The sequence below is a fragment of the Nycticebus coucang genome, chromosome 24 (assembly GCF_027406575.1).
Source record: "Nycticebus coucang isolate mNycCou1 chromosome 24, mNycCou1.pri, whole genome shotgun sequence".
NCBI lineage: Eukaryota > Metazoa > Chordata > Mammalia > Primates > Lorisidae > Nycticebus > Nycticebus coucang.
Genome location: NC_069803.1, coordinates 3,786,910 through 3,810,142, shown reverse-complemented (window position 1 = coordinate 3,810,142; position 23,233 = coordinate 3,786,910). Strand labels below are relative to the sequence as shown.

The following is a 23,233-nucleotide window of genomic DNA, read 5'->3' as shown; positions in this document are numbered from 1 at the left end:
TCATCCGACATACTAAAAGCCATGCCTCTCGATCTAATGGCTCCTAATCCCGGTCCCTGCCCCCAGAAATTTTAGTTCACTGCTCTTTAAAGCGAGGGACCGGCATGCCCTGTAAGGCATTTTGAAAAAGAAGAGGACCCTGAGAACAGAATGGGGTTTTCGCCTCAGAAAAGTCCCTTGGGGCAGGGTGATGCAGTTGCCTGGGCACCTGGCGCCCAGAACCCGGGATTCCCGCGCAGCTCCCGGAGCTACCTCCAGACATGGCCGCCGCCGGGGGGCGGGCCCGCTGTGCCCGCCTGCGCGCACCGCCCCGTACTGCCTGCGTGTCAATTGGCTAGGAAGGCTCGGTGGTGAGCAGTGACTGGACCGCACGGCGTGAGGTGGGTGGGACCGGAAGTGATGTGAGGTCGGGGCACAGCTGGCGTCCTTCCCCCGGGGATGTGGAGAGTGGGCAGCATGTCGGCGGAGGTGGGAATCGGGTGTGCGCTGCGGGCAGTGAACGAGCGCGTGCAGCAGGCGGTGGCGCGGCGGCCTCGGGTGAGGATGGAGCCTCGTGGGCACGGTGGGCGGCCGCTTTGCGGAGAGGGACACCTGCGTGGGAATGGGTCCTCACGGTGACGCAGAGGGGTCTCCGGAGGGGCGGGATCCTCCGGCCGCCTAGGAGTCGGCGGGGGCTGCAGAGTTTAGGTTGGCGCGGCGAGTGCAGAAGGTATCCGCTACCTCGGGAAAATTACTAGAGTCGCTTCGGGTGGGGATCCACAGCCTTGGTGGACCCCGAGAAGGGCCAAGCACCCGCAGGCAGGAAGAGCAGACCTGTAACGCAAAAGCGTCGGGAGGCCAGATCCGCGATTTACCGGATGGGCGGGTTGCCAGCCAGGAGCTCAGTAAATGTCAGTTCCACCAGTAGGCCTGGGTGAGCGGGGATTGGCCGGACTTGGCAGGCGCCAGTTTGGGGCAACAAAGAGCTGTCTGACGTCCAACCCCAAGCAAGTTAAGGGGAGATTTTTTTCTTTTGCTTATATATAGTTTGCCTGCTCTTGGACTTTTATTAGCCCAAGAATCAAAATCGTCCCACCTCAGTACAAATTTAAGCTGAATGGTGTAGAATGAGACAGACCTGGCCAGAGAGGACAAAGGTTTCTCTGATCAAGCGCTTTCAGTATCAGAACTCAGAGTGCTGGACTGAAGACAAAGATCTTTATTGTGTGTGGTAGTCTTTCCTTGACTACTAAGAATGCTACCTTGAACAAGTCACTCTGGTCCCCACTTTCCCCTCTGGATAGGCAGTAGGATAAACTCTGAAAGCTCTAAATTCCCTATGGCATTAACATTCTGTGATTCTCAGTGATTCTTCCCCGCAAAATCTAGGGACTCCCTTAATAAACATCACTCCGGGAGGTTCTCTTTTAGGGGAACTTTCAGGGAGATGGGCTGCCTGTTCCACTTTTCTCTCTGGAGACCATCAATTCAACATAATCCTAAGAGTCATGACACGGTCTCATAAAGAGGCTGGTAACGCAGCCACTTGGAAGGAAGGGGAAACATTTTGCTAATTGACCTGACTCCTTCAGATCCTTGAGAATACCATGATTCTGTGAACAATCCCAAGGGGTGATGGAGTACATGAAGACTAAACTATGTAGGGAAGAATAAATCTTTATTTACACCTGTGTGGATTTGGCTGTAGCAGACTGCAGGGAACCCCTGCTGTTCACGCAGTGGCCACGGGAGGATGTCTAATAGTCTGATTCTTAGTTCAGAACTTTCTGTGTCCCAGTCTTAGTTGTGCCACTTGTTCTTGATTCAGAAATTGAACAATTACATAATTACCCTGAGCCAGTCACTTTTAGAGTGAAGAGGGCAATAGTAATAATTACACCAGAATCAGGATGAGTTTCTGAGAAAGAAACATCCCCTGTTAGATATAAAGGTAGCTAACATATTAGATTTAGCTTCCCTGCATGTAAAAGACATATGACCATCACAATTTGATACTGATCAGCCTGCACTATCAGAAAAAGTTGAGCTTTTCGGCGCCGCTCAGGGAGGGCCCATACGGCGTTGTTCTGGATTCCCACCGTAACTTAAAGGGAAATTTTCACAATGTCCGGAGCCCTTGATGTCCTGCAAATGAAGGAGGAGGATGTCCTCAAATTCCTTGCAGCAGGAACCCACTTAGGTGGCACCAATCTTGACTTCCAAATGGAACAGTACATCTACAAAAGGAAAAGTGATGGTATCTACATCATAAATCTGAAGAGGACCTGGGAAAAACTTCTGTTGGCAGCTCGGGCCATTGTTGCCATTGAAAACCCTGCCGATGTCAGTGTCATATCCTCCAGGAATACTGGCCAGCGAGCTGTGCTGAAGTTTGCTGCTGCTACTGGAGCCACTCCTATTGCTGGCCGCTTCACTCCCAGAACCTTCACTAACCAGATACAGGCAGCCTTCCGGGAGCCTCGTCTTCTAGTGGTTACTGATCCCAGGGCTGACCACCAACCTCTCACAGAGGCATCTTATGTTAACCTGCCTACCATTGCTCTGTGTAACACAGATTCTCCTCTGCGTTATGTGGACATCGCCATCCCTTGCAACAACAAGGGAGCTCACTCAGTAGGTTTGATGTGGTGGATGCTGGCCCGGGAAGTTCTCCGCATGCGTGGCACCCTCTCCCATGAACATCCGTGGGAGGTCATGCCAGATCTCTATTTCTACAGAGATCCTGAAGAGACTGAAAAGGAAGAGCAGGCTGCTGCTGAGAAAGCTGTGACCAAGGAGGAATTTCAGGGTGAATGGACTGCTCCAGCTCCTGAGTTTACTGCTACGCAACCAGAGGTTGCAGACTGGTCAGAAGGCGTGCAAGTGCCCTCTGTGCCTATTCAGCAGTTCCCCACTGAAGACTGGAGTGCCCAGCCTGCCACTGAAGACTGGTCTGCAGCTCCCACTGCTCAGGCCACTGAATGGGTAGGAACAACCACTGAGTGGTCTTAAGCTGTTCTTCCACAAGCTCTTAAACAAGATGGAAATAAAGGAGGAAAATAAACATCAGTTTTTAAAAAAAAAAAAAAAAGAAAGAAAAAGTTGAGATCTGTCTCATGAGAGTTATTGGAATAATATTCCCAAATGTTCACTCATGTGGCTCTTCCGTTCTTGACAGGATCTCCCGGCCATCCAGCCCCGGCTCGTAGCAGTCAGCAAAACCAAGCCTGCAGACATGGTGATCGAGGCCTACAGTCACGGCCAGCGCACTTTTGGAGAGAACTATGTAAGAGCCGTTTTCCCAAGCACCTTTGGAAACATCATGATTACCAGCTTTCTGACTTGTTCTAATTTTACCTTTTAGGTTCAGGAACTGCTAGAAAAAGCATCAAATCCTAAAGTAAGTAGATAGCTGAATTCTTTAGTTTTTATTTAAATCTTGGCTTTTCGATTTTGGTGCTTGAGTTTTAAAGCAGGAGGCTGGGCTGAGGGGAGAATTGTCTGCTTTCACCTTGTGCCCCAAATAATTCTTGACTAGATTTTCTTTCTTTTCTCAGACTATGGTTTTCTCATCTGCAGCTGTTTGGAAATAGTGGTTTAGGAACTTGCTATAACCTTGGGTCCTTTTGAAATGCAAAAGCTTAAACCAGTTCATCCTTGATGGGTGACGGCCAAAAAATGGAGTTCATGGGAACAAGGAAGGGAAACTGAGCAGAAATTTTAGATTTTTTTCTCAGTATCCTTTTACCTCATTAGGAGGCTGGCCAAAGATGGTGAATAGTGGTTTATTACATTTAAGAATCTGAGCATAGGTGTGAAAGGTCTTGGGGAGTGTGTAAAGTGTTTGAGCTAACAAGGCCTTCATGGAGGCAAAAGAGTTCTTTATATATTCAGATCTGAGTCAAACATGGTTACCTTTTTCTCTTTAGATTCTGTCTTCATGTCCTGAGATCAAATGGCATTTCATTGGCCACCTACAGAAACAAAATGTCAATAAATTGATGGGTAAGATAAAAGTCTAAATATGAAGGCAAAATTGCTTATACTACCTTCTGTGGAAGAGAGAACAGCTTTTAGACTGTAGCGAATTTACCATTTGTGTTTTGGTGTTTCTTTTAGAAAAATCTTAGTTCTTAATATAATCGTACCAAAAACAATGAGTTCATATTGGCTAGGTTATATATACTTGGAAACCTACTCTCTTTCATGTTTATTATTATTTGAAGATCTTTCACATAGGCTCAGTGCCTGTAGCTCAGCAGCTAGGGCGCCGGCCGCATACACCAGGGCTGGCGGGTTCTAACCCGGTCAGGCCAGCTAAACAACAATGATGACTGCAACAAAAAATAGCCGGGCATTGTGGCAAGCGCCTGTAGTCCAGCTACTTGGGAGGCTGAGGCAAAAGAATCACTTCAGCCCAAGAGTTTGAGGTTGCTTTGATCTGTGACGCTGGTCGCAGGGAATCATGAGCCAAGTGCAATGGCTAACGCTAATCCTAGCACTCTGGGAGGCCAGAGCAGATGGATTGCTTGAGCTCAGGAGTTCAAGATCAGCCTGAGGAAGAGCAAGAACCCGTCTCTACTAAAAATAGAAAAACTAGCTGGGTGTTGTGGCTGGTGCCTGTAGTCCCAGCTACTTGGGAGGCTGAGGCAAGAGGATCACCCACAAGTTTGAGGTTGCTGTGAGCTATGATGCCACATCACTCTACCCAAGGTAATGGAGTGAGACTCTGTCTCAAAATAAAAATAAAATACAGAAAATAAAGGGAATCATGAAGTATGTACTCTCTTTGACTTCTTTTACTCCGCATAATTAGTTTGAGATTCATCATGTTCATGTATATATCAATAGTTCATTTTTACTGTTCAGTAATATTCCATTGTATAAATATATTGCAATGTGTTTATTCACCTGTTGGTGAACATTTGGGTAACTTCTAATGTTTGGCTTTTACAAATAAGTTGCTATGAACTTTCGTGCGTAAGTCTTGGTACAGACACATATTTCCTTTTCTCTTGGAATACTGTTGAGTGGAATGGCTGAATCACATAAGTATGTTTCATTTTTTGTTAATTGCCAGTAAAATATACGTAACATAAAATTTACCATGGTAGCCATTTTTAGCTTAGAGTTTAGTGACATTCTTTAGAGACTCAATGTTGTGCAGCCATCGTCACCCTATATCCATAGAACTCTTTTCTTTTTGCAAAACTGAAACTCTACACTCATTACATATGTTTAATGTTTTTTGTTTGTTTGTTTGTTTGTTTTTAGAGACAGAGTCTCACTTTGCTGCCCTCAGTAGTGTGCTGTGGCGTCACAGCTCACAGCAACCTCCAACTCTTGGGCTTAGGCGATTCTCTTGCCTCAGCCTCCCCAGGAGCTGGGACTATAGGCACCCACCATGACGCCCAGCAATTTTTTTGTTTTACAGTTTGGCAGGGCCTGGATCGAACCCGCCACCCTCGGCGGTATGTGGGGCCGGCGCCCTACTCACTGAGCCACAGGCACCGCCCACATATGTTTAACTTTTTAAGAAACTGCCAAACCTTTCCAAAGTGCTTGTTCCATTTTACATTTCCACAGCAGTGTTCAAGTTCCTCCACATCCTTGCCAACATTTAGTATGGTCATTCATTTTTAATTTTAGCCATTCTAGCAGGTATGTAGTGGTGTCCTCACATTTCCCTAATTTCACGTCTACTGATGTTGAACGTTTCACATTTGCCATCTGTATATCTTTTTTGTTGAAAGTGTATTTTCTTTCTTTTTTTTTTTTTTTGTAGAGACAGAGTCTCACTGTACAGCCCTCGGGTAGAGTGCCGTGGCATCACACGGCTCACAGCAACCTCTAACTCTTGGGCTTACGTGATTCTCTTGCCTCAGCCTCCCGAGCAGCTGGGACTACAGGCGCGTGCCACAACGCCCGGCTATTTTTCTGTTGCGGTTTGGCCGGAAAAGTGTATTTTCTACTTGGATTATTTTCTTGCTGTGGAGGCAAAAGAGTTCTTTATATATTCAGGATATAGATCCTTTATCAGATTTGTGCTTTGCAAATATTTTCCCTCAGTCTGTGGCTTGTCTTTTCATTCTCTTAATGGTGTCTTTTGAAAAACAGCAGTTTTTTTGTTTTGTTTTATTTGAAAACCACTTTATTGGTTTTCAAATGTTAAACAACCCCTGCATTCCTATTTGATCATGAACTGTTAACCCTTTTTTGTTTGTTTGTTTTAGAGACAGAGTCTCACTTTATCACCCTCGGTAGAGTGCTATGGCGTCACACAGCTCACAGCAACCTCCAGCTTCTGGGCTTAGGCGATTCTCTTGCCTCAGCCTCCCGAGCAGCTGGGACTACAGGCGCCCGCCACAACACCTGGCTATTTTTTTGTTGTTGCAGTTTGGCTGGGGCCGGGTCTGAACCCACCACCCTCGGTACATGGGGCCAGCGCCCTACTCACTGAGCCACAGGCGCCACCCCGAACTGTTAACCCTTTTAATACTACATTTGATTTATTAAATTTTGCATAGAATTTTTGTTTTGTTTTGTTTTGTTTTGTTTTGTTTTGTTTGAGACAGAGTCTTAAGCTGTCACCCTCGGTAGAGTCCCATGGTGTCACAGCTCGTAGCAACCTCCAACTCTTGGGCTTAAGTGATTCTCTTGCCTCAGCCTCCCAAGTAGCTGGGACTACAGGCGCCCACCACAATGCCCAGCTATTTTTGTTGTTGCCATTGTTGTTTAGCTGGCCTGGGCCAGGTTCGAACCCACCAGCCTCACTGTATGTGGGCCAGCGCCCTACTCACTGAGCTACAGGTACCACCCTGCTTAGAATTTTTATATCTTATACTCATGAGGGATGTTGATATATAAGGGGAGCTGGGAGGCTGGCTTGGGTGGGGGAAGTTTTTGAGATAAAGTCTCACTCAGTCACCCCAACTAGAGTACAAAGTCAATATAATAGCTCACTTCAAACTCAAGCTCTTATGCTCAAGTGATCCTCCTGCCTCAGCCTCCTGAGTAGCTGGGACTATGGGTGCACGCTACCACACCCAGCTATTTTTTTTTTAATTGATTAAAATGGTAAATTTTATGTGTATTTTACCATAGTTTTTTTTTTTTTTTTAATTAAATCATAGCTGTGTACATTAATGTGATCATAGGGCACCATACACTGGTTTTTAAACCATTTGACATATTTTCATCACACTGGTTAACATAGCCTTCCTGGAATTTTCTTAGTTATTGTGTTAAGACGTTTATATTCTACATTTACTAAGTTTCACATGTACCCTTGTAAGATGCACCACAGGTGTAATCCCACCAATCACCCTCCCTCTGCCCATCCTCCCCCCTCCCTATCCTCCCTCTACACCTTCCCCATATTCTTAGGTTATAACTGGATTACAGCTTTATATAAAAGCCATAAATTAGTTTCATAGGGGGCTGAATACATTGGATACTTTTTCTTCCATTCTTTATTTTTCTTTTTCTTTTTTTTTTGCAGTTTTAGTCTGGGGCTGGGTTTGAACCCACCACCTCTGACATATGGAGCTGGCGCCCTACTCCTTTGAGCCACAGGCACCGCCCTTTTTCTTCCATTCTTGAGATACTTTACTAAGAAGAATATTTTCCAGCTCCATCCATGTAAACATGAAAGACATAAAGTCTCCATCTTTCTTTAAAGCTGCATAATATTCGATGGTGTACATATACCACAATTTATTAATCCGTTCGTGGATCGATGGGCACTTGGGCTTCTTCCATGACTTAGCAATTATGAATTGGGCTACAATAAACATTCTGGTACAAATATCTTTGTTATAATGTGATTTTTGGTCTTCTGGGATATACCTAGCAGAGGAATTATAGGATTGAATGGTAGATCTATTTTTAGATCTCTAAGTGTTCTCCAAACATCTTTCCAAAAGGAATGTATTAATTTGCATTCCTACCAGCAGTGTAGAAGTGTTCCCTTTTCTCCACATCCACGCCAACATCTCTGGTCTTGGGATTTTGTGATACGGGCTAATCTTACTGGAGTTAGATGTTATCTCAAAGTAGTTTTGATTTGCATTTCTCTGATGATTAAGGATGATGAGCATTTTTTCATATGTCTGTAGGCCGTGCGCCTGTCTTCTTCAGAGAAGTTTCTCTTCAAGTCCCTTGCCCAGCCTGCGATAGGATCACTTGTTCTTTTCTTGCTTATACTTTTGAGTTCTCTATGAATTCTGGTTATTAAACCTTTGTCGGAGACATAACCTCCAAATATCTTCTCCCATTCTCAAGGCTGTCTGCTCGCTTTACTTACTGTGTTCTTGGCTGTGCAGAAGCTTTTTGGTTTGATCAGGTCCCAGTAGTGTACTTTTGAAGCTGCTTCAGTTGCCCGAGGGGTCCTCCTCATAAAATACTCGCCCAGACCGATTTCTTCAAGAGTTTTCCCTGCAATCTCTTCTAGTATTTTTATAGTTTCATGTCTTAAGTTTAAATCTTTAATCCAGTGAGAGTCTATCTTAGTTAATGGTGAAAGGTGTGGGTCCAGTTTCAGTCTTCTACAGGTTGCCAGGCAGTTCACCCAGCACCATTTGTTAAATAGGGAATCTTTTCCCCACTGAATGTTTTTAATTGGCTTGTCAAAGATCAAATAACAGTAAGTAGCTGGATTCATCTCTTGATTCTCTATTCTGTTCCAGACATCTACCTCTCTGTTTCTGTGCCAGTACCATGCTGTTTTGATCACTATCGATTTATAGTATAGTCTGAGGTCTGGTAGCGTGAGTCCTCCTGCTTTGTTTTTATTTCTGAGTAATGTCTTGGCTATTCGAGGTTTTTTTTTATTCCATATAAAACGAAGTATTATTTTTTCAAGATCTTTAAAGTATGACAGTGGAACTTTAATAGGGATTGCATTAAAATTGTATATTGCTTTGGGTAATATGGACATTTTAACAATGTTGATTCTTCCCAGCCATGAGCATGGTATGTTTTTCCATTTGTTAACATTTTCAGCTATTTCTTTTCTTAGATTTCATAGTTATCTTTATAGAGATCTTTCATGTCCTTTGTTAGATACACTCCCAAATATTTCATCTTCTTTGGCACTACTGTGAATGGAATAGAGTTCTTACCTGTTTTTTCAGCTTGACTATTGTTGGTATATATAAAGGCTACCAATTTATGAATGTTGATTTTGTAACCTGAGACGCTGCTATATTCCTTGATCACTTCTAAGAATTTTGTGGTAGAATCCCTGGTGTTTTCCAGATATACAATCATATCATCTGCAAAGAGCAAAAGTTTGATGTCTTCTGACCCTATATGGATTCCCTTGATCGCCTTTTCTTCCCTAATTGCGATGGCTAAAACTTCCATTACAATGTTAAAGAGCAGTGGAGACAATGGGCAGCCTCGTCTGGTTCCTGATCTGAATTTAACTCCATTCAATACGATATTGGCTATGGGTTTGCTGTAGATGGCCTCTATCAGTTTAAGAAATGTCCCTTTTATACCGATTTTCTTAAGTGTTCTGATCATGAAGGGATGCTGGATATTATCAAAAGCTTTTTCTGCATCAATTGAGAGAATCATATGGTCTTTGTTTTTTAATTTGTTTATGTGCTGAATTATATTTATAGATTTATGTACATTGAACCAGCCTTGAGAACCTGGGATAAAACCGACTTGGTCATGATGTATAATTTGTTTGATGAGTTGCTGGATTCTGTTTGTTAGGATCTTGTTGAATATTTTTGCATCTATATTCATTAGTGATATTGGTCTATAATTTTTTTTTCTTGTTAGGTCTTTTCCTGGTTTGGCAGTCAGAGTGATGTTTGCTTCATAGAACATGTTGGGTAGTCTTCCTTCTTTTTCTATATTTTGGAACAGAACAGGTTGAATAATATAGGTACTAGTTCCTCTTTAAAGGTTTGGTCGAATTCTGACGTGAAGCCATCTGGTCCCGGGCTTTTCTTTTTAGGGAGGTTTTGTATGGTTGATGCTATTTCAGAACTTGATGTAGGCCTGTTCAACATTTCCACTTGATTCTGGCTAAGTCTTGGAAGGTGACGTGCTTCCAAGTATTGGTCAGTTTCCTTCAGATTTTCATATTTCTGCGAATAAAGTTTCTTGTAATATTCATTAAGGATTTTTTGAATTTCTGAGGAGTCTGTTATTTTGTCTTTGTCATTTCTGATTTATGAGATTAGAGATTTTACTATTTTTTTCCTGGTTAGGTTAGCCAAAGGTTTATCTATTTTATTGACCTTTTCAAAAAACCAACTTTTTGATTGATTGATGTGTTGTATAATTCTTTTGTTTTCAATTTCATTTAGTTCTGCTCTAATTTTGGTTATTTCTTTTCTTCTACTGGGTTTTGGGTTGGAATGGTCTTCCTTTTCCAGTTGCTTGAGATGTCCCATTAAGTTGTGAACTTCCTCTCTTTCCGTTCTCTTGAGGAAGGCTTGCAGTGCTATAAATTTCCCTCTTAGGACTGCCTTTGCGGTATCCCAGAGGTTCTGATAATTCGTGTCTTCATTGTCGTTTTGTTCCAAAAATTTGGCAGTTTCCTTCTTAATCTCATCTCTAACCCAACTATCATTCAGCATAAAGTTATTTAACTTCTATGTTTTTGTATGAGTATGCAGATTCCTGTTGTTACTGAGTTCAACTTTTATTCCATAGTGGTCCGAGAAGATGCAAGGAATAATTTCTATTGCTTTAAATTTACTGAGGTTAGACTCGTGACCTAAGATGTGATCAATTTTGAAGTATGTTCCGTGGGCTGATGAGAAGTATGTGTATTCAGTTTTGTTGGGATGAAATGTTCTGTAGATGTCTGCCAAATCCAAATGTTGGATGGTTATGTTTAAATCTAAAATTCCTTTGCTCAGCTTCTTATTGGAGGATCTATCCAACACTGCCCAAGGAGTGTTGAAGTCTCCGACTATTATGGAGCTGGAGGAAATCAAGTTGCTCATGTCTGTTAGACTTTCTCTTATAAATTGAGGTGCATTCTGGTTGGGATCATAAATATTAATAATTGAAATCTCATCATATTGAGTATTATCCTTAACAAATATGAAGTGACCATTCTTATCCTTTCTTACTTTTGTTGGTTTAAAGCCTATTGTGTCTGCAAATAGAATTGCAAGACCTGCTTTTTTCTGATTACCATTTGCCTGAAATATGGACGACCATCCTTTCACCCTGAGTCTATATCTTTTAAGGTAACATGTGACTCTTGTATGCAGCAAATGTCTGGCCTGAGTTTTGGACAGTTTAAGCCATTCACATTAATGGAGAATATTGATAAGTCTGGCAAAATTTTGGGTATCGAGTTTTTCGAAAGTCCAGTGGATATTTTTAATCCTTTTGCTACTGTGTAAGTTGGAGTTTGATCAAAAGTTTCTGAGTGAGTTTACTTTTGTGGTAGAGGATTGGGCTGGTCATTATGGAGGATAGGTCTGAGAATATCCTGAAGAGCTGGTTTGGTTATGGCAAATTTCTTCAACATGTGAATGTCCCTAAAGTGTTTAATTTCTCCATTATAAATGAAACTCAGTTTAGCTGGAAACAGGATCCAGGGTTGAAAGTTATTTTGCTTTAGGAGATTAAAAGTCGATGACCATCCTCTTCTGGCTTGAAAAGTTTCAGCAGGGAGATTTGCAGTCATTCTAATATTCTTCCCTTTGTAAGTAATGGATTTCTTATGTCTGGCTGCTTTCAGAGTTTTCTCCTTCATATTAACTTTAGTGAAGTTAATTATGATATGCCTGGGGGATGTTTTATTTGGATTGAGTCGTGCTGGGGTTCTGGATCTGTTTGCAGTCCAAATTCTGAATTCTATTTCTGACATCTCAGCCAGCTCTTTATGAATGGGATCTTCAGTTACTTCTGCCATATCTTTCCTTGGGGGGGGAGGGTGCTCTATTCTGGTTATTCATGTTACCAGAGTTTTTCCACTGATTCCACCCCATGATTATTTTACACCATTTGATTTTTCCCCTGGAGCTTTGTGGAGGACCTGTACAGTGCTACGGCCTGAGAAACTGGGGACCTGTTTGGTGTGGTGGAGTAAGTGGCTCTGTCTTATTTTCAGCTTGTCTCTGTCCGACCCTAGTGAAACAGTTACTCTGGGTTGAAGTCTCAGCTGTGGAGAAATACCAGCAATTCAGTCACCCCGCCCCCCACAGGTAACAATTGGAAAAGGAAAATCGAACCTTCCTACAACCACACACCCAGGGCACCACTTGGATAGTCCTCGGGCGATTGGCTCCATTCAAAAGGTCCAAATCAATTGTCTGTCAGCCCCTGTCTCAGGTGGGAGAGTTTAAAAGGTTTCTGGCAACTACCCTGTTTCCCCAAAAATAAGACAGTATCTTATTTTAAGGTGTGCTCCAAAAAATGCACTAGGTCTTATTTTCAGGGGAGGTCTTATCTTTCCTGTAAGTCGGTCTTATTTTCAGGGAAACAGGGTAGATTGCAGGGGTTTGCTGACAACTCAAATATGACTGACTCCGGTGCTCCATGAAGTCAGGCAGACCCACCCAGCAAATAGATTAGTCTGGGAAGTTTGATGCCTCCTTCCCCACCTTGCACCTCTGTCACACCCAGTCACTGATAACCCCGTAGGGCTGTGACCCAGTTGCCTCCAGTGAGCAGATACTCCAGGGGTTTGCACCTGCCTGAATCACAAGGAGATCTATGTCTGCTCAGCCAAGCTACTGCTCCCTGCCACTATCCGGCATGTGGAGGTGAGGCCAGGGCTGTTTACTCAGTTCCAGCCCCACCCCTGATTGATGTTACTGACAGAACAGAACAACTTTGCGGGAATTTGTTTCTGTCCCTGCTAAATTCACCTGCAGAAGAGAAGCTGTTTTGAGTTCCTAGAACCTGTGCCTCAGGCCCTGTCTGTGTTGCTGTAATTTGTATTTACAGCATGGTTACCTGTCATTTCCAGCCTCTGCCTGCCCTCCTTTGTGTAGGCTAATAATCCCCTGGGGGCCAGGTGCGTATTAGGCTCAGTAAAGCTGTCCTCTGTGTCAGCCCCACCCTGGGAATCTCCTGGCTCTGCGCGTGCATTTTCTAGTCCCCACGCTCTTCCACCGGTCGTTGCCACCTGAGAAGATGCCTGGCCTCCTCTGGTTGCCCAGAGCAACAGGGGGTGTGACTCTGGAATATCCGGGTGTGAGCCCTATTGTTGCCAAAAACGGCTGCTGCTCTGCACCTCAGGGCACCACTGCTCCTGCGTGGTTCCCTCTCAGCCAACTGTCCTCTCCTCACTCCGTACCGCAGAATCAGCACTGACCAGCTGCAGTTCAGGCCCTGTCCACACCTCTCGAGAAATCACCCAAGAATCTGGACTCCTGGGGGACAGGCCTCCAGACTTCAGAGTGAGAGTGGAGGGGAGTGCTGGGAGTTCAGAATTGCAGGTAGAGAATATATACACTTTTACACAGTTTTGTGCCTGGCAGGAGAGCGCTATGGCACCCTAGTCGGGGAAGTAGGTCCAGTTTTTAGAGGGTCTCTCCCGTGGAGTATAATGGGAGGACTTTTGAACTCTACTCGTTTGTTTATGGGGTACTCCGAGCCGTTCTCGTTGGGGAGGGGACTCCCATCCGCTTGGTGATGGATTTTATACCTTTTGTTTGTATCCTTGGGGTCACAGCTCACCTCAGCAGGATTGATGTGCGTTCTTCAACCTTCTCTCTTGGCTCAGCTCTAATCCACCAGATTACTTGCTAAATTTCTGTCCTTTAACTCTCCTTCTGGACCGGAGCCTCTGTGGAAAGCTGGCTTCAGTCAGCCATCTTGTCTCCTCCCCACTCTGTCCTGCTGCTGGTTTAGTTTTCCTCATCCCAGCTAATTTTTTATAGAGATGAGATTTCCCTCTTACTCAGGCTGATCTCAAACTCCTGACCTCAGGCAGTCCTCCCACCTTGGATTCCCAGTGTCCTAAGATTATAGGAGTAAGCCCCTGCACTCAGTCCATAGTTTTCTTTTTTTGTATTAATAATACCTTTATCTGGATTAGATATCAGGGTAACACTGACCTCACTGAATAAGTTGGAAAACACTCTGTCCTCTTCTGTCTTTTGGAAGAATGTGTGTAGAATTGGTATTTCTTTCTTAACTGGTAGGATTCACCAGGGAAGTAGAATTTTCTTTGGAAAGATTTTTAACTATAGTTTAAACTTTATTAATGGAGGTAGAGCTATTCACATAATCTATTTCTTCTTGGGTTGGTTTTGGTACTTTGTATCTTTTAAGAAGTTTTGTCCATTTTATCTAAGCTGATGAATTTGTGGGCATAAATTTGTTTCTAATATCTCTTTATTATCCTTTTAATATCTGTAGAAGCTATAAGATATAGGTAATTTGTATTGACTCTCTTCTGTTTTCCTTACCCATCTAGCTAGAGGTTTATCATTCTTACGATTTTCATTTATTTCTATTCTTTTGTTATTTTAAGGTATCATCATATTATGTAAACAACAATGTGTATCTTGGGGTTTATAACATATGTAAAAGCAAAATATTACAATAACAGAAGGAAGTGGAGACACAGAAGTACATTAACTGTAACATTCTTAAACTATATGTGAAGTAGTATGACACCACGTAAAGGTGAACTGAGACAAATAGAGCATTTAGTGTGATCTAATTTGTGTTATAAAAAAAAGCAGAATAGGCTCGGCGCTCATAGCACAGTGGTTACAGCGTCAGCCACATACACCAAGGCTGGCAGGTTTGAACGCAGCCCAGGCCAGCTCAACAACAATGACAACTGCAATAGAAAAATAGCCGGACATTGTGGCAGGCACCTGTAGTCCCAGCTACTTGGGAGGCTGACACAAGAGAATCAGTTTAAGCCCAAGAGTTGGAGGTTGCTGTGAGCTGTGAGCTGTGATGCCACAGCACTCTACCAAAAGCAACATAGTGAGACTCTGTCTCAGGGAAAAACAAAAAAAAACAGAACAAGAAATTACACATTTGTGTGTGGGAGTGGGGGTGTTTGGTTGAATGAAGATACACTGAAATATATCTAGAAGAATTCTCTTCCCAAAGGTAATAGTGGGTATTCTGTAGGGTGAGGACTTTTTTTTTTTTTTTTGAGACTAGATTCTCGAGCTTTTGTCCCAGATTAAAGTACTATGGCATCACCATGGCTCACTGCAACTTCACACTCCTGGATTCAGTCCTCCTGCCTCAGCTTCCCTAGTGGCTGGGACTATAGGTGCATACCACAACACCTGGCTGATTTTTCTATTTTTAGTAGAGGCTCCATCTGGTCTCAAACTACCAGGCTTAAATGATCCTCACTCCCCAGTCTACCAGAGCTCTGGGATTACAGGCATGGGCCACTGGCCCCAGCCAATAACTGAGATTTAACTGTCTTTTTGTTGTTATTGTTTGTTTGAGTTTCAGTTTGTCGCCCTTGGTGGAGTGCCGTGCGTCACAGCTCACAGCAACCTCAAACTCTTGGGCTCAAGTGATCCTCTTGCCTCAGCCTCCCTAGTAGTAGCTGGGACTACAGGCACCCACCACCACGCCTGGCCATTTTTAGACACGAGGTCTCACTCTGGCTCACGCTGATCTCAGACTCGTGCGCTGAAGCGATCCGTCCGCCTCAACTTCCCAGAGTGCTAAGGTTACAGGCGCGAGCCCTGCGCCTGGCCTGTCCTCTTCTCTTGTTGGGATATTTTCTCCTCCACCGAGTCCAAGGTCTCTTACACGTTCCTCACTGCCATGCGTGACTGTAGGATTCCATGCCTCTTTCATTACAGCTGTCCCCAATCTCTTCATGCTGGAAACGGTAGATTCTATGAAGTTGGCCGACAAAGTGAACAGTTCCTGGCAGAAAAAAGGTTCTCCAGAAAGGTTAAAGGTTATGGTCCAGATTAACACCAGTGGAGAGGCGAGTAAGTGACCAGACCTAAATTGTACATTTGTTTTCCCTTAGGACGGTTGATGCTCAGCGAGGTGAGGCCGGGGATGTAATGGGAAGGACCAATCACAGGCCTTGCAGCCCGGGGATGTAATGGGAAGAACCAATCACAGGCCTTGCAGCCCGGGGATGTAATGGGAAGAACCAATCACAGGCCTTGCAGCCCGGGGATGTAATGGGAAGAACCAATCACAGGCCTTGCAGTAAAGCCGTTTCTTGTTCCATCTGTTCAGCGTAATGACAAGCGAGCTGGTCTGTGTAGATTCTTTAAAGCATCATAACTTGTTATATCTTAATTGTAGAGGAGGAGGAAGGTTGTGACTTTCATCTGAATGTCCCCAAAGATCACTATCAGTTTTGAAGCAATTGGAGTAAAATACTTATCAGGTCTTAGAAAAGTTATTTAATGTTACACTGGGAGAGAATAGAAGAAAACCACTGTGAGCGCTAGTCAGTGAATATCTTCATGGGACGTGGATTAACAGCACAACCTAGTGAACAAGAGCTGGGCTCTTAAATCAGACCTGGGGTTGAGCATCATAATCTCCAGGAAGTTACTTAACCTTTCTGTACCTCAGCTTCCATTTTGGGCAATGGTATCCTAATAGGACCTGCTTCAGAGGGTGTGGTAGGATTGAATGTCAGAGCTCTTAGCGTAGAATTCTAGATGTTTCCTTGTTAGCTATTTGTTAAGAGTAAATGTTTACAGATTGAGCATTTGCTTGCCACCATCAAAGCACCAGAATTCACCAGCTCTTAGTACACAGCAATGAGGCATCCAGGCGTCTGTTTTATGGGTTGGTCCTGGAGTTGGGCTGCCTGAGCTCAGATCCCAGTTGCACAGCTCCTAGTTGTGCAGCCTTAGAAAACCTTTGGAGGTACTTAGATTCCTTATCTTTAGAATAGAACTAGTAAGAGTACTTACCTCAGAGAATTATTGTATTAAATGCAAAGCTATTATGACTTGGCACGAGTGCTTTACATAAGTGTTCAGTAGATTTTAATAATTATCATTATATGTACCTATACCCAGATTATAGCTATATTATCAATATAGGTAAATCTGAAATTGATTCTAGATCAAGCCTATATGACATCATTTCTTGATAATTCGCTATAATTTGCCCTAATTAAAGATTGAAGTAAATGTTCCTAGCTCTCTCTGTGATAAACAGGGCCAAGACGATATCAGTCTTTACAACTGCTGACAAAGGAGCATGTGTTATGATGGAGATCTCCTCTGCCTGGTAACGCAAATTCAGTTACATTTGCAAATAAATACAGATGAAACCATTTAATATATACTTTATCTTAAATATTTTGCAATCCTGTTAATTAATAAAACTATAAAAATCCCATCAGGTTCATCCAGCATGTTGGCAATGTGACTCTTCCTTGTGTCCCAAGCAAAGCAAGGATTTTTCTTTTCCCTCTTCCCTCACTGTTCTCAGCTAAGGTCCTGATTCAGAATAAAAAGAATCCAATTTATAGCTTTTTCTTGAAAAATTGAGGTCCTGACCTGAGGGAGCAACGTGGAAGAAGATCCCAAATGTAAAGTTACTCTTTAGGAATTGAGAAGTTACTTGCAGAGGTCCCCTTGTCTGAGAGTCACCCCCTCTGATACGCAGAGGGGATGAAAGTAGAGCCTTCCTCTAGGCATTACGACACTTCAGTGTGTGTGTCTTCTCTTTCTTTTTGTGAAGGTAAACATGGCCTTCCCCCTTCAGAGACACTGGCCATGGTGGAGCACATAAATGCCAAGTGTCCCAGCCTGGAATTCGTGGGGCTGATGACGATAGGAAGCTTTGGACATGACCTTACTCAAGGGCCAAATCCAGACTTCCAGGTACTGGGGGGTCAGGGAGATGCTCAGGTGCTAAGGAAGCACCATGCTGAAGTGCTATTGTGGTCAGCTGCCCTGGTGAGCGCAGAGGTCTATTGGCCGCCAAGCAGCCAGGTGCAATGGCTCCCGCTTGTAATTCCAGCACTCTGGGAGGCTGAGGCAGATCAGTTACTTGAGCTCATGAGTTCAAGACCAGACTGAGCAAGAGTGAGACCCCTGTCTCTACTAAAAATAGAAAAACTAGCCAGGTGTAGTGGTGCATGCCTATAGTCCCTGCTACTTGAGACACGGAGGCAAGAGGATTATTGCTCAAGCCCAAGAGTTCGAGGTTTCTGTGAGCTGTGACACTATGGCACTCTACCCAGGGTGACAGAGTAAGACTCTGTCTCAAAAAAAATAAAAGGCTGCCAGGCTGCTGATCTAACCCTCTTCTTAACTCTTCTCAGGAGGAAAAGGAAAGAACAGCTTTCCAAAACCCCACAGACCTTTCTCAACTCCATTTAAACTTAGCTGAAACGCAACCTTTATGCAGGTGTCCTCAAACTGTGGCCCACAGGCCACATGAGGCAGTGTGATTGTATTTGTTCCCGTTTGTCTTTTTACTTCAAAATAAGATATATGCAGAGTGCATAGGAATTTGTTCATAGTTTGTTTTTTTTTTAAACTATAGTCCAGCCCTCCAGTGGTCTGAGGGACAGTGAACTGGCCCCCTGTTTAAAAAGTTTGAGGACCTCTGCTTTAGAGAAAATGAGTTATGTCTTCCTCTGCAGAGACTGGTAATTTTCTTGAAAGTGGGAGAGTTTGCTAAAAACCCTTTCAGTAGGGCGGCGCCTGTGGCTCAGTGAGTAGGGCGCCAGCCCCATATGCCGAGGATGGTGGGTTCAAACCCAGCCCCGGCCAAACGGCAACAAAAAAATAGCCGGGCGTTGTGGCAGGTGCCTGTAGTCCCAGCTGCTCGGGAGGCTAAGGCAAGAGAATTGCGTAAGCCCAAGAGCTGGAGGTTGGCTGTGAGCTGTGTGACGCCACAGCACTCTCCTGAGGGCAGTAAAGTGAGACTCTGTCTCTACAAAAAATAATAATAATAATAGTAAAAAACCCTTTCAGTAACTTCTGGCAATTTTGACAGGCCTTGAAATCATGAAGAATACATAACCTTTGTCAAAGATGTTCAGGTTCAGCCACTTTCAGGCTTTGTCAGCAAAGGCAGGAACGGAGTGGGCATCGTCCATCTTTCCCTCAGGTGCTGCTGTCCCTCCGGGAGGAGCTGTGTGAGAAGCTACCCATAGCCCCTGGGCAGGTGGAGCTGAGCATGGGCATGTCTGTGGACTTCCAGCATGCGGTGAGCGTCCTGCGCCAGGAGTGGGCCCAGAGGCTGGGACAGGAACAGGTCATGGCCAGAGAGACCTTTGCAATGCCTCATGGGTAGCAGCAGGGCCCAGTCACATTGGTTCTCACATCTCACCACTTCCCTTTTGAAAAGAAATTTATAGCAATCATAGCCTGTCATCTAATTTTTAAAAACTAGCATACTCTAAAGGGAAATAAAATAAGCTTTAATGTTTCTAAGGGCATTTCATTATGTAAATACTTTGGCCTGGCTATGTGACAGGAACTCATAATGAGTTAATCTTAGATAGAGATTCACCAACAAGGCAACAGCTGTGCATGTAAACTGATCGGGCCAGGCTGGATGGGCGGCTCAAACACATGATCTTCTGGAATAGTAAGTAACCTGATTAAGTTCCAAATATCAAAGTATAAACTTGCATTCCTGGAAAATGGTATGTATTAAAACAGTGCAAAAATACATTACATTTGTAAATAAACTCAAATTTCATCTTACGCTCAGAGAATTATGAAGAGAATTTTTTCAGCGTGGTGCCCGTATCTCAGTGGTTAGGGCACCGGCCACACGCACCAGGGCTGGTGGGTTTGAACCTGGCCTGCACCTGCTAAACAACAATGACGACAACAACAACAAAAAATAGCCAGGCGTTGTGGTTGGGCACCTGTACTCCCAGCTACTTGGGAGGCTGAGGCAAGAGAATTGCTTAAGCCCAAGAATTTGAGGTTGCTATGAGCTATGATGCCACAGCATTCTACCAAGGGTGATGTAGTGAGACTCTGTCTCAAAAAAAAAAAAAAAAGACTTTCTCCATCTACCTGTGCATGGAATATTGGAAAGGTGTGTGTGCTGTGAGAAGGCTCCCTGCTGTTCAGCCTTGTGCCACACACTGTGGACATCTAACATCCCTGGTGCCCACCCAACTCAATGACCGTCGTGTTCCCCAGTTGCTGTAAAACCAAAGAAACCCCGCCTTGTCTTCCGAACACCCCTCAGTAATATTGCCCCAAGGAGAACCACTGCCCATAGGTCATCTCCAGCTGTGTCATTCTTCACAGCAGCCTCTGAGAGCCAGAATGGAGGCACAGCCTCAGCACTTGCTGCATTTCATTATTTTAAACTACTTCTCTATCCCTTCTCCTTTCTCCCAGATTGAAGTAGGATCTACAAATGTCCGAATAGGAAGCACCATTTTTGGAGAGCGGGATTACTCAAAGAAACCTGCCCCGGACAAGTCCAAGGTGGACCTGAAGGCCCCAGATGTGACTCAGGAGCACTGAGCCCAGGAATAACCCAGAAGAAAAACTGCACTAACCTCAGTTTTCATTTTGATGTTCCCTGTGTCACAGCACAGTCCTGCACTCCTGTAACTGGCAGAGCGAGCACCAGCGATCATGTGTGTTGATGGAAACCATCTGTCTTAGTATCTGACATAGGAAGCTCACTTCAAGCAGTGGCTTTGGATTGAATTTGTGAAATTCAGACATTTCAGGACCAGGCGCGGTGGCTCACACCTGTAATCCCAGCACTTGGGAGGCTGAGGCGGGTGTATTGCCTGAGCTCACAGATTGGAGACCAGCTGGAGCCAGAGCGAGACCCCCTCCCTCCATCCCCACCTCCATCTTTAAAAAGTAGCTGGGCGTTGTGGTGGGCGCCTGTAGTTCCAGCTACTTGGGAGGCTGAGGCAAGAGAATCACTTGAGCCCAAGAGTTTGAGGTTGCTGTGAGCTGTGACACCACGGCACTCTACAAAATAAGACTCAGGACACCAAATCAATAGCAAAGAATGGGGGTCAATGTTGAATTCTGCCCAAAGGCACAAACTGATCCATGAATGCTTTTCCAGGTGAAAATCTGGTCACTTAACTCCTGCTGGAATTCCAGCACTCTGGGAGCCTGAAGTGAGTGGATAGCTTAAGCACAGGGGTTCAAGATCAGCCTGAGCAAGAGTAAGACTGTCTCTAGAAGAACTAGGAAGGTGTGGTGGCAGGGCCCCTACAATCCCAGTTACTCAGGAGGCTGAGGCAGGAGGATCACTTGATCCTAAGAGTTTGAGGTTGCTGTGAGCTAGGCTGATGCCACAACATTCCACCCAGGGTGACAGAGGTATCTCAAAAATATATGTATGTTTGGTCATGCAATCGTGAGTGTCAGGGATTCCCATTCAACATCTCACAGGCAGTTCCTTGGCTGAGTGGAGTGGCTCACACCTAGAATCTCAACACTTTGGGAGGTAGAGGTGGGAGAATTGCTGGAACCAGAGACCAGCCTGAGAAGCACAGAAGATAAAAAAAAAAAAAATGGAAATTCTCTCTGGTTAATGACTACAAAAGCCTCTAACTTGCTGCCCCCATTTTCTCCTCTAGCCAGTAAGTATGTGAAGATACTCTACTTTGGGTTGGTGGTGCAGGTAATTTTAGTATCCTAAAGTTAATGTAATATCTCAAGTTAATTCCCCAAACTCAAACTGTTGCTGATGTGAGTGTCTCTGGCCACCCTGTGGTCTTGATGCTGAGGTTACGGGGTGACACAAATAGGACTGGGGCCTGTCTGACATCCTTCTGAAGGGGCAGGACTTGGAGTTTTTCCTCTGGGACCTACATTGATGAGAATTTAATGATTTCCACCATAATATTTTTTATGGTGATTTTTTTCAATCAAAGACCATTGAATCTTACTACTCCTGAGAAATGAAAGATTCCTTTAAAGCCATCTCAGGCACATGGTTTCCACAATGCCTGGCATTGATGGTCCTTCCCCTGAGGAGCATTTTCCAAGCACATGTACAGCTTCTCACCATGTTTATAAGCCAGAATTTTGCAACCCTTCCTGATTGTTAAGAAGCAAGATGCTCAAAAACCAGATAATGCAGTTCTCCAGTAGTCAGGACAGATGGCTTCTGTGGATTGTTATTTTCTGGATGGCTCTTTCTGTTATTTTTTCAAGCCCCAGTCTTTTAAATTTTCAGATCATGATGCTGCTGCTGAATGTACTTTTGTAAAACTTACCTTCTGTACTGTTTTGCTCAAAGCTATAGTGTGATATTTCAGAGTCTATTAAATAAAAATGTGAGTTTGAATTATACCATCTGTGCCAATTACAAAGCAATTAAAAGATTTATTTTTTATAATCTGGTGTAGTGAGTGAATGTAACAGGAGGGGGGGCATTGAGCCAGCCAGAAACAGCTGTGCCCACTTCCTGGCAGCATGCCAGCCTGGCTTTGGCAGAAGGCTTCCCTTGGGTCACAGATGCAGCTCGAGCCATACCACTGGTGGGAAAGGGATTCTGACCTTCTAAGCATGAGAAAATGAAAAGTCGGCATTTCAGAAATTAAAAAAATAAAAGTTCCTTCTTGCTGCAGGAAAATCTGTTGGATTGCCTCTAGATGGCGACATTGGCTAACCTGAGGGGCAGGTGCTGAGGATCCAGTCAGCAATTTGCTCTGCCTGGGATTCCTGGTCATCTAGTCTCCCTGATTCTTCATAGGCAGAAATGGAGTCCAGAAAGGATGTGATTTTCCCAGGTGATACAGGTGACTCTTGCAGAGCCACTAGATACATTCAGCTTCCTCGTGTATTTGCTAGCTTGAAGGTAGCTGCTGAACCCTTCTGGAGAGCTGAAATGATTTGAGCAATAAAGATCTCTCCATCATGTGCCTGAAAATTAAGAATGAAGAAGGAGGCAAGCTGGGGAAAGCTGAATCAAATCCACATAAGAGAAGGAAGCCAAAGTCTGCCCAGTGTATCCACAGTAGGACAAGACCTTTTGCACAGATAAAATTGAGCCAGGTTGTGACTTTGTATTTTGTTACAGGGGATGAGCAGCAGCTTGAATTTCTTCCAGATAGTCATCAGAGGAGTTTTCCAGAGTTAAAATAGCCCTCTCCAGCCAGACCCACCATGCAGCCTGGCACACTCTGTGGCCTGGCCCAGGCCTGCCCCAGGAGGTTTTGAGACATTGAAAAGGCTCCAAATAATCCATCAAGACATTGTTCTCTTGGGAGGTTCCTTATAGATTCTATCACATTTCTTAAAGCAATCTTTTAGTTCTCAAATTGTATCCCCCCACCCCTTTTTTAAAACATGGTGGCATAGAAAGCACTATCCCCCACATTCTCTCATGT

The 23,233-nt window shown here is 44.1% G+C and overlaps 2 protein-coding genes across 2 annotated transcripts; both read left to right on the top strand.

Annotated features, from left to right (window-relative positions):
- The first annotated feature begins 383 nt into the window (after window positions 1-383).
- PLPBP (pyridoxal phosphate binding protein) lies at window positions 384-22,191 on the top strand. The gene is made up of 8 exons (XM_053578259.1): window positions 384-537; window positions 3,158-3,265; window positions 3,344-3,379; window positions 3,909-3,984; window positions 15,762-15,896; window positions 17,626-17,768; window positions 19,006-19,104; window positions 20,262-22,191. Exons 1-8 carry the CDS (start codon window positions 439-441, stop codon window positions 20,388-20,390), a joined length of 825 nt encoding a protein of 274 aa, XP_053434234.1. The 5' UTR covers window positions 384-438; the 3' UTR covers window positions 20,391-22,191.
- LOC128576257 (40S ribosomal protein SA-like) lies at window positions 2,021-3,052 on the top strand. Its single transcript, XM_053578258.1, has one exon. It carries the CDS (start codon window positions 2,104-2,106, stop codon window positions 2,989-2,991), a length of 888 nt encoding a protein of 295 aa, XP_053434233.1. The 5' UTR covers window positions 2,021-2,103; the 3' UTR covers window positions 2,992-3,052.
- Window positions 22,192-23,233: the final 1,042 nt, after the last annotated feature.

Excerpts from the sequence above, each read along its gene's own strand:
- PLPBP (XM_053578259.1), top strand. The coding sequence starts at position 439 with ATGTGGAGAGTGGGCAGCATGTCGGCGGAGGTGGGAATCGGGTGTGCG. Across the intron at positions 3,266-3,343 it reads GCACTTTTGGAGAGAACTAT|GTTCAGGAACTGCTAGAAAA; the intron begins GTAAGAGCCGTT and ends TTTACCTTTTAG. Across the intron at positions 19,105-20,261 it reads CTGTGGACTTCCAGCATGCG|ATTGAAGTAGGATCTACAAA; the intron begins GTGAGCGTCCTG and ends CCTTTCTCCCAG.
- LOC128576257 (XM_053578258.1), top strand. The coding sequence starts at position 2,104 with ATGTCCGGAGCCCTTGATGTCCTGCAAATGAAGGAGGAGGATGTCCTC.